Source organism: Paramormyrops kingsleyae, chromosome 18 (genome assembly GCF_048594095.1).
Source record: "Paramormyrops kingsleyae isolate MSU_618 chromosome 18, PKINGS_0.4, whole genome shotgun sequence".
Lineage (NCBI taxonomy): Eukaryota > Metazoa > Chordata > Actinopteri > Osteoglossiformes > Mormyridae > Paramormyrops > Paramormyrops kingsleyae.
Window position 1 is genome coordinate 25,883,276 of NC_132814.1, and position 14,605 is coordinate 25,897,880.

Sequence of the window (14,605 nt, forward strand, 5' to 3'; positions counted from 1 at the left end):
ACACGTACTTCATACTTATGTTCATTAAAATGCCCATAAATAACGATAGTATTCCTGCGTGAATGCCAAATCTATGTTAAACTACGACATTTAAACAAATAACACGGTAACTTAATAGCGCCATGAAAAAGTCACAAGTCAACGAAGGAACTAGCAATAGTTAACACTATGCAATCTGTCCTGGTACTGAAATACATAGTCCTTAACTTGTAATTAAATCACATTCCCCAGAGCTGGGTAAAGCGATCCGCGACGTGCTGCATTTCGAACGTCACTATTGCGTAACAGGAACCGCGCATGCGTACAGATAGACTACCGGCCACTATCAATCGATCAGAGAGAGGAAGATGGCGGTGAATCGAGCCTGAGAAGAGAGATCGATCACCGAATCACTCGATTGGACGGAACGAACGGCGTGGGAATACAATTATTTAAAAAGCCATCCTATCGACATCTGGAAGCGTCTTTTCCCAGTTACTGGGATATTACCAGGTACGTATAAATAGTCTGCAGTACGCACTAATAAATATCCAGAGTAGGACAGGGCTTAAAGGACGAATTTGGGGGCGCAGGCCTCTGCACGCCCGCCATCTTGCCTGTCCGAATCTGGCTTGACTAGGCACGGTGAATTAATCCCGGATAGAGTGAATATAGGGATAGAGGATACATAATCAATACGCTGCATCGTCAACCAAATACTCCTTGGAAGAAATGTTGATTTGTCTTTTTTGTTTCGTGCCCGTTTCAGTTAGCATGCCGAATTTTGCTTTAGAGTATTTTGCTAGTTAATCACATAAATAGTTTTCTAGTTCCACCGCCCTCTCCTGATTGCCACGCTAGTCTATAGCTAGGTAGCTAAATGATGTTTTTCTTCTGCACCAACATAAATTCGTACAACACTAATTAAACTAACCATTGAGCAAACTGACACCCTACGATCAAAATGTTTGTGTGTCGCATTGTTTCTTTAATTTTATTCACAGATAATGCAGTTGTAATGTATCTACTGCAACTACATAAACATGAATCCACTTTTATGAAACTTTAAATATTTACCATTAGAATACCTGTGATATAGCTGGAAACTTTACACAACTAATTAGATATAGGGGGAGAAAAAAACCTTTCCGCAGGCTATGTGGAACAGAAAAAAACACTTTTGCCCAAGTTAAACACACATTTTTGGTACTGTGTGTTACAGTGTTAGATTGGATTATTATGCATGTTAATGAATAATATAAAAATCGTTTGTCTAAGTGTCATTTGTTAAATAAACAAAGGGACAATGAGGAAAATGCAAAACAATCATTTTCTTTCACATACTACTCACAAGCAGTCATGTTTGCATAATGTTTATTTTATAATAAACCATAAGTTATTATGCATCTCTCTCAGCCAGTGGTGTCTTGGGGGTGCGTTTTCTGTTAATATTGTATAATTGCATTCTGATTCTGATTCCGATTATTACATAAACAAACTTCTCCACTGACTGAGATGCATTTCTGGCAATTTTTAGGTGGATACATGGTAAAACCATTTTTGTAGTGGTGGATTTACGCCGTATACCTGGGTATACCCACCACTACACCTCGGATTTCTGGCTGATTCCTCACCAGAAGTGGCGTATTATGTCCTTTCAATTCAAAATATTCTCTGTTTAGTGGCTTAAACTAGAAGCACATTCTTGCTCTACAGTATAATCTGTTTTGTGATTGTTTTGCTTAGGAGGTCTCCCATTCTGCTCTGCGAGCAGGTTGGCTGCTGTTGCCTTTGTGGTCTCCTGCCTTTGTGATGGACTTCCCCTGGCACAGTGGGAAGGTTTTAGAGCAGCTGAACCATCAACGCCAACAAGGGCTGCTGTGTGATTGCACCTTTGTGGTGGACGGCGTAGACTTCAAAGCCCACAAGGCCGTGCTGGCTGCCTGCAGTGCCTACTTCCGCACGCTTTTCCTGGACCAGAAGGATGTTGTACACTTGGACATCAGCAATGCCGCAGGTGTGCTTTCTGGTCGCCCCTCCTCCTCCCTTTAAGTGTTTCATTATGAATGACCTCTCTGCAATCCACCATAGGACTGGGGCAGATCCTGGAGTTCATGTACACAGCCAAGTTGTGTCTGGGCCCTCAGAATGTGGAGGACGTGCTGGCTGTAGCCACCTTCCTCCAGATGCAGGAGATCGTCAATGCCTGCTCTGCCTACCGTTCCTTTGCAATCCCAGGGCCATACCAAGCTACCAGTATGTATGGAGCAGATCGCATGCACCTGTGATACATGTTGTGCTACGTTGAATTTGTTGCTGACATTGGAAAAAATAACATGTGCAGTGTTTCTAATATCCATTTATGCATCCATCTTCCAGTTGTTTGTTCAGTATAAGGAGCCCAATTCAGGCAGCACAGGTCACAAGGCAGGAAACACCCTATTCTAGTCTATCACGCTCACACACTTTCAAATGTGCAATTTATAGATGCCAGTTTACCTGCCTGCATGTATTTGGACTGTACAAGGAAACCGTAGTTACCTGTAAGAGACCTACTCAATACAGGTAGAACTTTCAAACTCTAAAAACAGAGGGGAGGCGGAAATCTGCTGACTGAACCAACATGCTGCTTCTGTTTGAACAATGATTGCGCTGTTTATTGGCGTAAGCAACACAACAGGGTAAATAAAGTTTCTTTCTCTACCTACCTAACCTGTGTTGCTGGCCCTATAGTCGTAACCAGGCTATGATCAGAGTCAGAATCATTTTAATGATCACATGACTGTGGTCGGTGGAATTTGCTTTCAGTACTGCATGGCGGGTAAGCTGAAATCAACATTGTCCACAGCAATAAACTTAGGCAGATGTGAACATCACGTTAGACATCAGCATGACATTAGATACTGAAAACTCCGACTAGCGCAATAGACAGTGTTCACAGAATATTCTAATTAGCCCAATAAATAAATATATCAATCAGTGATAAAATTAACATGACTTAATTGCTCTAAAACAGTGTTTCCCAACCCGGTGCTTAGAGACCCCCAGACAGTCCACATTTTGGTCTCTCCCAGCTCCCAACACAACCGTACCTGGTATTTGGTGTTCTGTTTGGCTGGGAGCTGGGAGGGAGCAAAAATGTGGACTGTCTGACACGGAGCTGGGAGGGAGCAAAAATGTGGACTGTCTGACACGGCGCTGGGAGGGAGCAAAAATGTGGACTGTCTTACACGGAGCTGGGAGGGAGCAAAAATGTGGACTGTCTGACACGGAGCTGGGAGGGAGCAAAAATGTGGACTGTCTGACACGGAGCTGGGAGGGAGCAAAAATGTGGACTGTCTGACACGGAGCTGGGCGGGAGCAAAAATGTGGACTGTCTGACACGGAGCTGGGAGGGAGCAAAAATGTGGACTGTCTGCGGTCCCTGAGGACCAGGTAGGAAAACACTGGCCAAAAAAACACAGTTGTTGGCTCTGTCATATAATCTCCTTTCCTAGAAGCAGACAGAGTTGAGGAGCTGGACCCTCCGGAGACAGCGATGCAGGGGGAGGTGGCCAGTACTCAACGTGATGGATCCGGGCAGGAGGTGCAGGGGAGCCGCACGGAGGACTTAAAGGCCTCCGCAAACGAGAGCAGCCCTGCAACACACACCCCGCCTGAGGACCATGGGTCCCCAGAGGACGAGTCCGCCAAGCCCCAGGGCCCTCCCGCTGAAGCCTCGTCACCACCACAGCCTAGCCAGCCCCCCCAGCGGAGAGGAACCCGCACCTCATCTCGCAGGCTGGTGGAAGCCGAAGAGAAGGAGGCAGAGGCAGCCAAAGAAGTCCCAGAGTTTCAGGATGACCCCACCGACGCTGATTACGCACCCAGTCAGTTTCTCATTTTTCCTCCGTGTCTAAGCGCATGTGTATCTGCTTGGGACAGCGTCTGCATATGTATCCGTGTCGTTTTCACAGAAATCCCATTCAGGTCTGTGACAGAGAGATCGTGCATCAGTACTCGCCGAAGTCGGGCCAAGAGGTCTGCCCAGCACTCCCACTCGCAGGGTAAACACCACGCCACCTCCCTGCTGTTTGTTTGAGTTTAAATAGCACCGTTCAAATTATATTTAAATTTACATTAACACTTTTTGCAGAATCACTATATATGTAATTCCAATGAGGCAGAACATTATGACCACTCCCATATGAAGCAAATAAAGTTGACTGTCTCATAAAAATGACATATGTTAAGGTTTGCGATATATTAGATGATAAGCTAACTTTGGGTAGCACACGAGAGCCTTTTTCACGTCTCGCTCTCCTTGACAAGTGTTGGCTGCCTGATATCCTGTCGGCAGTCTGTTGTGATTTTCCCTCCTCGGTTCAGTGTTAGTACAGTAGGTACTCACTGTTAGTAGGTACTCACTAGGGCTGCACAATTCTGGGTAAAATATGAACCACTTTTTTTTTTTTAACTCAAAATTGAAAATGCAGTTTTCTCTCTTGATTCTTGACCAATGTATTTCTGTCTATTATTATTATTAATATTAAATTTCATTTGCTCTTCATTACAACACCTTCAAGCAAATGATTTCAACAAATGTCACCAACATAATTTGATTTTGGTTTATTCAGATTAATATTCGATCAATATAGAGTCCTGACCTTGATCATTTCTGTAAGAATTCTTTTGACAGCGCAGGGAAGTCCTCCGATGCATTTTAGTGTTTGTTAATCTATGCCGGTACATCGCTATTTCTGCTTATACCTGCGTTTTATGACACGGATGATATATTTGTACACAAACACAGTGTTGGGAAGGTTACTTTTAAAATGTAATAGGTTCCAGATTACTAGTTACCCTGTTTAAACATAATAAGTAATGTAATTATTTTGATTACTTCATCAAAGTAATTTAATCAATTACATGTGATTACTATTTGATTACTTTTCTAACAAATGGCTACATTAGGCAATAAAGCAGAAATGTCCCAAAGACTTAAGGCGGACCTGCATTGTCTGGAAATATGCCATAAGAGGGCATTTCTGCACGATTAAAAGATGCACAGCCGCAAAAATAATGTTATATTTTACATATGAGGTTTTTACCAAAAATGATATATTTGGATGTAACCCCTTTGTAATCAGCAACATTTTGGGTTAGTAATTGTGATTTAATTACTTATGTTTTTACAGCAACTGTAACAAATTATGGTTATTTTGCAATTTGGTTACGTTACGCATTTACATATAACTAGTTACTGCCCAACACTGCACACACATGCAGTAAGACATCGTTTTGAATATTTCTCTTTTTTAGCTTCTTATTCACATATGTTTCTCTTCTGCATTTCCACTGCAGATTCTGACTCGGGTGAGGGGATCAAAGTGACGAGAGAGCAGGAGGAGGATGTGGAAGTGGAGCAGGACGAGGGCGACGAGGGGGGGGAGATGGAAGAGGGGGATACTACGGGGGAAGAGGCCGGAAGCGAAGGGAAGGCGCTGCGGTCGGGGCCCTTTACAGACCGCAGTGAGTCTCGAGTCTATGGCTCTATCACCCACAAGTGCGAGGTGAGGAGCCCCGGCCATTTGTGTGGAGATTGTGTGTTTACCTGTGAGTTCCTGTGCATGCATTTTGGTCTGTAACAGTCTGTTCGTCTTTGCCGGTTTTTTCCTGTGATCGTTGGTATTCACATCTGCCCAGAAATATACAGTATGCGTTTGTTGCTTGAAATAAAGGTTTGTCAGTGTGCATTTTGGTTTGCATAACTCATTCGGATGATTTAATTCACTAACCGCTGATTTTGTTTTAGAATATGTGTGAAAGTGTGTCCTGGCTCATGTGTGTGTTGTTTTTTTATTAAGCTTGTTGATAATTTTTGTAGGACTGTGGGAAGAAGTTTACACACACTGGGAACTTTAAGAGGCACATCCGCATCCATACAGGCGAGAAACCGTTCAGCTGTCGGGACTGTCAGAAAGCCTTCTCTGATCCGGCAGCCTGCAAGGCTCATGAGAAGACGCACAGGTTAGTGCGTTACTGCTTGCACGTGCCACTTGGTTTTTTTGTTTGTGTTTTGTACAAATTGAGACTGGATATGGAATGTCCCCTTTATCGAATGGTTATGGCTGGATTGGCTCAGTCCTGTGAAGCCGTACAGCTGCACAGCATGCGGTAAGAGCTACCGGCAGATCAGCCTGCTGAACCTGCATCGCAAACGGCACACGGGCGAGGCGCGCTACAGCTGCGAGGACTGCGGCAAGCTCTTCACCACCTCGGGTAACCTGAAGCGGCATCAGCTGGTGCACAGTGGAGAGAAGCCCTACCATTGTGACTACTGCGAGCGGGCCTTCTCCGACCCCACCGCCAAGATGCGCCACCTGGAGACTCATGACACTGACAAGGGCCACCGGTGTCCCCACTGCGACAAGCGCTTCAACCAGGTGAGGCCACCGCACGCCTGACTCCTGCCTCTGTGGAAGCTGAACAGGACGTATGTTTTTTAGGCTCTTCCAACCACGAGAACTGCCTCTCATCTCCCACTGACCTTGAGCAATAGTATCGAGAATTGCGGAAACACATCCAATTTTTACAAATTGCAGAACTTTATTCAACTGTTGCTCCAGTTACTTATTTAATCATCCAGTGTATGATATTTGAAACATTCTTTGATTGTAAACATTACTGCCAATATTCGGGTAGTGATTTTTAAAGCGTGATGATGCCAAAAATGCGAGGTGTTTCCTCAGTTTGGGCCAGTGTATTCCTTCCCTTTGATATGTGACCGGCCCACCTAGCCCGTAGGGTCCAAATGGCATGAATAGACAGCTGACCAAATGACACACCTCCCAACACCTGATCTGCTGTATTTACTGTCCCCACTTGGACCAGGTACTGTACTTTTGGTACTTCAAGAAAGCACCAAAAGTATGGTACTTCAAGGCGTTGGTTTTCCACTGGTGTAAGAACTAGTTCTGGCGCCGAATAACATCACAAAGGCGAGGCGTGTTATTTTGTACTGAAATCGAAAAATGGTATTTTATATTATATTACAGGGCTGGACCATGTACAATATTAATACCAACATTGCATGTTAGGCACATGCAATTCTTGCATTGCTAGTCAGCTAGGTGTTTTTTTTTTTACTTTAAATTCTGTGTGGACATTATAGCGCAGGCAGTTTAAGTTTAACTGAAACATTTTTATCTGTTCTTTTGACCAGATCGCAATAATATATTTTTTTTTACTTAGTTTATCGTTGTTTTCCGAGTTCGCAGCTTTTTTTTAAGATTGCGGTTGTATTGCGAGGCAGGCTATTTGCATAACTAATAGACAAAGAAAGCGTTTCAAGTCTCACCCCAAAGTACTGAAGTACCAACGAAGTTCCCCAGCTGGTTTGGAACTTTTGGTACTGGAACTTCACTGGAAGTCAGTGGAAAAGCGAAAATACCAAAAGTACTATAATTTGTGCAGTGGAAAAACGATGTTTGAGTCCACTTATAGAGGGCTCACTGGTGTGTTTGTTAATGAAGGATACCTGATTCAACCATCTCCTGTCCAGAAATGGTTTTTCTTCCACTCCTCTCTTCTGGCACTGGCAGGGATGCTGTAAAACCCTGTTTTACTCTGTGTTCCTGCAGTTGGGGAACCTGAAGGCTCACCAAAAGATCCACATCACAGACGGGCCCCTGAAGTGTAAAGAATGCGGGAAGCAGTTCACCACCTCGGGTATGAGTCGTTCCCAAAGGGGGGGTGTGGATGATGCCGCTGGTTATGTCACTGTGTGGTCTGTGCAGGCAACCTGAAGAGACACTTGCGAGTGCACAGCGGCGAAAAACCCTACACCTGCATGCACTGTCAGAGGGCCTTTGCCGACCCTGGGGCTCTGCAGAGGCATGTCCGCATCCACACTGGTGAGCCCGGCACTGCATGTAGAGCCTGAGCCTGCCCACTGCCCAGCAGAGACGCTCATATCATCAGCACAGTTGCTTATGGCTATTTGCCAACACAGATTATTCCCGTGTTGTGTCACCACTCATTTTCATGTAGGGGGTGTAGGATACAGTAATATGGAAATGTAACTGCAACATCTGGAATGTTTAGTCATTTTAAAATACAGACGCTCCTCTACTTACGAACTTTCAACTTACGAACTTTCAGACATACAGACAGACTTTTAGTCCAAATTGTGTTCGTTGGGCTCCCACTTCCTGACCGCAACATCAGTTTTTTTTCTGCACGCCAATTCCGCCTAGTACGACTCTAGCCGCTACTCCCACCATGCAGCAGCGTAGCGTGCGTACTCCCAGCATCCTAGCTCTTTGTACTTGTGTATACCCTTAAAATGATGTTGAATAACGACTTACGAACATTTTCAAGTTACGAACGGCCGTTCGGTATGGGAGGTTTTTTCTGCAAAAAATAAAATGAAAATGGAAAATGATAAAAAGAAAATACAATCTCCAATTTGCCATTTAGTTTCCAAAGTCTGTGCTCAAAAATCCTGCAAAAATTTAAATGAAATAGCACCATTTGCATTTTAATTTTGCACTCATTTATGAGTCAGATGTGAAAAATTTAAAAATAAAATTAAAAACCCTTTTTGTCTTTTCTTTTTCCAGTTTGACTTTTCATTTCTTACTTTTCATTTTCAAGTTCACTACATGCTAATATGTTAGAGTGGGGCGGTGGGCAGAGCCACGGATCACAGAGTGGGGCGGTGGGCGGAGCCACGGATCATAAAAAAATATTTCGTAATTACGAGATCAAGATCTCCATTATTTTTCTTTAGACACCTTATAATTTTAACTTTATTCTCATAAGATGAGTTGAAGAAAAGATCTCATATGAGAAAAGATCTCATAATTACATGATAAATTTTTTTTCTTTTGTGAATGCATTGTGCTTTCAGTGCTGGGTCCTTAAAAATACAAAGTTTTATCTACCAAATAATTTGCACTTGGCATACTAGTCAACAAGCATTTTTCGTTGAAATAAAATGCATGTCTCAACATAATAAAATTGACTAAACTTTTAAGTTCCTTATTTTTACTGACGATTGTAGTATACAGTGATGTGGCTGTATATTTTGCATTCACGGTCGATTCTCTGGGTGCCTAATGTGTCTCTGTGTGATTTCTAGGAGAAAAGCCTTGTCAGTGTCTCATTTGTGGTAAAGGCTTCACCCAGGCTAGCTCCCTAATCGCCCACGTCCGACAGCATACTGGAGAGAAGCCGTATGTCTGCGATCGATGTGGAAAAAGGTCAGTGGAAGTCCCTAGAAAACACCTTTAAAGCCTTCTGGGGTCCAGTGTGTCAGTCTATCTTCTCTTCTTGTTGTTTAGGTTTGTCCAGTCTAGTCAACTGGCTAATCACATAAGGCACCATGACAACATCCGACCTCATAAATGTCAGGTCTGCAACAAAGCCTTCGTCAACGTTGGAGACCTGTCGAAACACATCATTATCCACACAGGTAATTTTCATTTGTATATCCTGTACTCAAGCATGCAGTTTCTGAAAGAAATGTGCTTAGAATTGAGATCATGATTCTCTGTAATGATTTTTTTTCTTAGATTTAAATGTTTATTTCACGTACTCATTAAACTGCAAACTGTGCCAAACATATGATTGATCCAGGACCGGCATATCAACTTCTGACAACAGAAAGGAAACGCTCAACTGGCCATTCAGTTAGGGTAACCAGCCGTACCAAAAGTTCCAGTACCAAAAGTGCCAGTGGAGTACTTTTTTGGTACTTTGATACTTTAGGGTGGGACCTGAAATGCTTTCTTTGCCGAATGGTTATGCAAATGACCTGCATCTGAAGCTCAATAAAACCACGGCCTTGAAAACAGTTACGAACTCAGAAAAGTACAATAAATGAAAAAAAATGAATAATAAAAATAATAATGGAAGCGTGGACAAAGGAAGTGACTCAGGCTTTAACTGTGATCTGGTCAGAAGAACGAGAAGTCTGGATAGCATAAAAAGAAATAAAGTATTTTGGATAATATACTACGGCAGTACAGTATTTGAAAATTTCTAAATATATCAATGTGGTTTTGTTGTAATAAATATTGTGGTATTTATATAACAAAAAAAGGAGTTCAATATAAATTTCTCAAAAACCCATCTAGGAGTGATTTAAACAGCAAGGATGAAAATGATTATGATTGTCTCAGAGTACGCATGCAGTACTCATGCAAAAGCAGTGGAGGTAAACTTTAAATTGATTTTTAAACATACAGTATCCTAGATAATTTTGAAAAAGAATAATGATTAAAATGGCAAAACTTGATAATTTTTTTCCCTATGACAGAGCAAAAATGTTTTAGTGAAACTTTGCTATAATGTCTGTATACAGAATTGAAAGTAAGAAAAGCCTGATCTTAATCTAGCTGACTGGCGAATTAAGAATCGCACATGCATAACATGCGATGTTGGTATTAATATTGCACATTGTCCAGCCCTATACTACAGCATGTTCTGCATGTTCTCTCTACTTCTCCTTTCTGTCCCTGCCGCTTTCCAGGTGAGAAGCCATTTCTGTGTGACAAGTGTGGGCGGGGCTTCAATCGCGTGGACAACCTGCGTTCCCACGTCAAGACGGTGCACCAGGGCAAGGCTGGCATGAAGCAGCTGGTGGTGGCTGGGGATGAGAGCGACGGGGGCGGAGAGACGGAAAAGCTGCACGTCAGCTCCACACCGGCCTCGGAGCTGGACGACAGCGAGGTCAACATAGTCACCGTCACCACTGACGACATCGTCACTCTGGCCACCGAGGCTCTTGCCGCCAGTGCTGTAGCTCAGTTGACAGGTCAGTAAGCTCTGTAAAAGAGGGGGGGGGGGTAAGATGGGAGCAGCTGGAGGATGAGAACAAAGGGTGACTCTCAATAAGCATACTTGACTGTACTTGAGTTCTCGTGTCCCCATTTTACATCATTTTCCGTTGCTGAAGACCAGTTCCCCAAATAAGACCAATCCCATGATTCTGTGCCTAAAATTCTTTCTTGGGAGACAAGTTAGCAAGAGCAGTCTTGCCAAGACGACAAGTACAATCTTTGTGTTATTGGTATAGAGCAGGGGAGCCCAACTCCAGTCCTGGGGGGCCGGAGCCCTATGTATCTTAGTTCTTTCCCTGTTCCACCATAAATGATTCAGCTTAAGAGCTGTGTGGTGATTAGCACAAGGAGCTGAATCAGGTGTGTTAAATGAGGGGAAACCCAAAAATGTGCAGGGCTCTGCCCCCCCAGGACTGGAGTTGGGCGCCCCTGGTATAGAGTAACACCCTGGGTTAACAGAGAGAACATTGGTAATGGAGATAGAAGATGATGAGAGAAAAATGAAGAAAGTTTGTATCTATGAACTTGTGTAAATGAATGTACAGAATTTTGCTGCCTATATTGAGATATTTGGTATTTATTAACGGTGTTTTGTTTCAGTGGTGCCTGTGGCAGCGTCTGTGTCAGCCGACGAGACGGAGGCCCTGAAAGCAGAGATCACCAAGGCTGTAGAGCGAGTACAGGAGGCTGGTAGGGACATGCTCAAACATGCATGCACACATTTTCACTCAGGGGTACCTGCAAAAGCACCTGCATTCATAGAAACGTATGCAAGTATGTACACATTAATTTGATGATGCATTCATACATACTCATTCCGATCCTTTATCTCCTATTCCCAAACAGGGCATGCAAATAGTAGAAAAGGAAATAAAGAAATATAGGATGGATGTATACGTTCCGTCACCTCTGAAACAGATTTGCTGTGCATGCTAAGTTGCTTTGCCAAAATTCTGACCCTGCGGTGTCTGTTTTGTCCTTACCGCTGCCTCCAGACCCCAACACACAGATTCTGTACGCCTGCGACTCTTGTGGGGAGAAATTCGCAGATGCCAGCTCGCTGGCACAGCATGTGCGCATCCACACCGCTCAGGCCCTCGTCATGTTCCAGGCCGACTCCGACTTCTACCAGCAGTACGGGGGGGCAGGCGCCTGGCAGGCTGCTGAGCAGGTCCTGCAGGGCGGCCAGCTGCTGTTCCGCACCAGGGAGGGGGAAGGGGAGGTGGAAGGGGAGGTGGAAGGGGAGGTGGAGGCAGGGGGCGATGAGGCTGCACATGCCCAGGCCCCGAGGGAAGGTACAGAAGGGGCTCCGGGAACTGAGCCTGGGGTGCTGGCTGAGCCAGAGACTGTGGAGATGGAGTGTGCCCACCAGGAAGAGTGAAGTAGCACTGAAGGTTCAGCTTGCATTTGCAGAGAGCGCCCGGGGTATCGAGGACTGGCATGTCATCCGGTGCTGGCAGGCTTGCTGCCACAGGAAAGCAGCTGCCATTTTTGTAATGGTGGGTAAAACAATATTTAGCCATCATCTGTGCATCACAACATGACAGTGCCATGCAACCCTCAGTTAAATGTGAATTAGGAATCAGAATTTAACTGCTGAGCTGTTTCCCTCCTTCATGGATTCTCAAGCTGCTTATTCCACCGTTTAAACACCGCATTTTCATTCATTCGTTGTAGCAGTAGCCAACACGATTTAATGAACTGTTGTATAATTCTCACCTAAGACATAGTTAATTTTGTCATGACGCTGTATTCTTCCTCCAAACACACTCACTTTAAATGTAAACCTGTGTAGGAACAGGAAGGTATCCCTGTTTCTTATTTGCGGCTTTTTAATTGACTTTGGAGAATACCTTTGGGGATAATGAGAATCGAAGAAAGTGGGTAAAACTTAAGTGTATATTTTTGTCTGACTCCACTACAGTTCCTATTCATTGACAGGCTAATTTAAAAGTAACTTCTTTTCATACTGCCGGTGAGACGTGCTCAGGTTGCCCCTATTGCCCTTATTGCCCCTATTGCCCCTGGCTTCGGTGAGTATGCGTTGTCTGTGTGACAGAGCCTTTGGTGGGCAGGCTGAGTGCCACCCTGCAGAGAAGTGAGGCTTACCACTGACTCTGTGTGGTGGACGGAGATCTGTGTTTCATTGCTCTGAACCAAACCCCAATGCAAAGACAAAGAAAGATTAATTGAGATAAAGGTAGATGTTACATCCATACCTTTAAATGGCCTAACAAGAAGTGATGCATTTGGAAATCCACGGACACAGTTTCTCTCTTTCAGTACTTTGACCATCAAACTTAAGTGTGCTTAATGCATTTTAATGATTAAACCTTTACTTTTTTAAATCACGTGTTGTCACATAGAATGTTTAACTATTCTATGTTTGACAGATCATATTTTCCCAAAATAGTTTTTGAATCACATTCAGGGTCCAATTTCCTGTGTAGGGAATCTGAAATTTTAAACTCGACCGGATTAAACAGAGCAAGTATGATGCTATGTATATTATTCAAATTCAGCAGTGATATTTTACATAAATAGTAGAATTTTATCTGGTATCTTCCACTAATTTGGACAAAACAGTTTGGTCTATAAATTGATTTGTAAGTGGAAGCCAAGGCTGTGATGTTGCTGTGCGTTGGTAGGTGGTTGTCTGGATGCTAAGGTACTTGAAGGTACAGATCCACCTGAAGTGAACCTGAACATGTTTGTGAAGGGTTGCCTATCAGATGACACTCAGCCCTTAATGCATAAATCAGAGAGGTATTAAGATACATGAATACCCTAAGGCGGATGTTCAAATGGACTCTTCCTTTCCCAGCCCATTATACTGCCTGACAATTTATTGTATTAACAGTGCACTAAATAAATGCAGAATTGCACTTTGTTTTGGATGTATGGAATTTTCAGTTGTCACATAGAAGTATATCTCAGGATATGTCTAGAATGTACCTGAGGGCCAGGTATATATCTGTAGTGGTCAAATATCCTTATGAAATGATAATAAAATAAATACATAGGCATGAGTTCTTCATTGTAAATATCATATGTGGATTGTGTTAGATACTATTGTAATTCAGGAATGGATAAAACATTTTTTCAGATGAAATTGCATACTTCAGCATTCAGGTTATATGCAGCTGTCCTGGGGCCTGAATCACAGAGCAGGATTTCTTGCTTAGCCTGATAACTTGTCAGATTTAAGGTACTGCAGTTTAAATGGACTTTATCTTCGTTCACTTACATTTAGCCCAGACTACCTTAAATCCATGTGATACAGGCCCCTAATATTTAGATTTTTTTTTTTTTAACATAGCTGTGTAACTATGGTTCATTTGACCAGTGGCATAGGAGAGTTATCGATATTTTTATTGGGTGGGGGGAGGTGACTGAATCCAAATTAAATATTGGGGGTTACAATCCCCCCTCCCCCAGTTTCCTGCTCCCCCTGGCCACATGTGGTATGGCACAGGGCGGCTGTTGTGAGTCTGAAAATGCTCGCTCTCTGCCTGCTACTCTGTATCTCAATAAAATTTTAACTTTCCTAAGAATTAAAAGGTTTACTTTATTTCACAGTCATATCACTTTAAACTGAACATACATATTTGATTTGAAATAGAATCAGTGCTAACTTGGAGTCCCCAGCTAACAGTGCTGTCAGTTACTGGCATACAGATTGGTGCGATTTCAATGCATCAAATTCAGAAGTACTTCTGTGTATTATTGTTAGTCTTTGTATACCTTGTATTTCATATCAATCCATTATAATTAACTCCCTACTACACCAGCATCTTCTA

The 14,605-nt window shown here is 43.2% G+C and overlaps 1 protein-coding gene across 3 annotated transcripts; it reads left to right on the forward strand.

Annotated features, from left to right (window-relative positions):
- The first annotated feature begins 303 nt into the window (after positions 1-303).
- On the forward strand, positions 304-13,849 carry zbtb17 (zinc finger and BTB domain containing 17). Of its 3 annotated transcripts, none has more exons than XM_023831348.2 (15): positions 304-492; positions 1,726-1,996; positions 2,071-2,235; positions 3,480-3,848; positions 3,936-4,025; positions 5,323-5,531; positions 5,846-5,988; positions 6,104-6,404; positions 7,602-7,689; positions 7,758-7,874; positions 9,104-9,224; positions 9,306-9,436; positions 10,496-10,780; positions 11,406-11,495; positions 11,801-13,849. In XM_023831348.2, exons 2-15 carry the CDS (start codon positions 1,792-1,794, stop codon positions 12,184-12,186), a joined length of 2,700 nt encoding a protein of 899 aa, XP_023687116.1. In that variant the 5' UTR covers positions 304-492; positions 1,726-1,791; the 3' UTR covers positions 12,187-13,849. The 3 variants fall into 3 exon arrangements, with proteins under 3 accessions (XP_023687116.1, XP_023687114.1, XP_023687115.1); XM_023831346.2 differs by having other exon boundaries at positions 305-492; positions 3,477-3,848; XM_023831347.2 differs by having other exon boundaries at positions 305-492; positions 1,754-1,996; positions 3,477-3,848.
- The last annotated feature ends 756 nt before the right edge of the window (positions 13,850-14,605 follow it).

Coding starts and splice junctions, on each gene's coding strand:
- zbtb17 (XM_023831346.2), top strand. CDS start 1,792: ATGGACTTCCCCTGGCACAGTGGGAAGGTTTTAGAGCAGCTGAACCAT. Junction 5,989..6,103: donor GCTCATGAGAAGACGCACAG/GTTAGTGCGTTA, acceptor GGATTGGCTCAG/TCCTGTGAAGCCGTACAGCT. Junction 11,496..11,800: donor AGAGCGAGTACAGGAGGCTG/GTAGGGACATGC, acceptor CGCTGCCTCCAG/ACCCCAACACACAGATTCTG.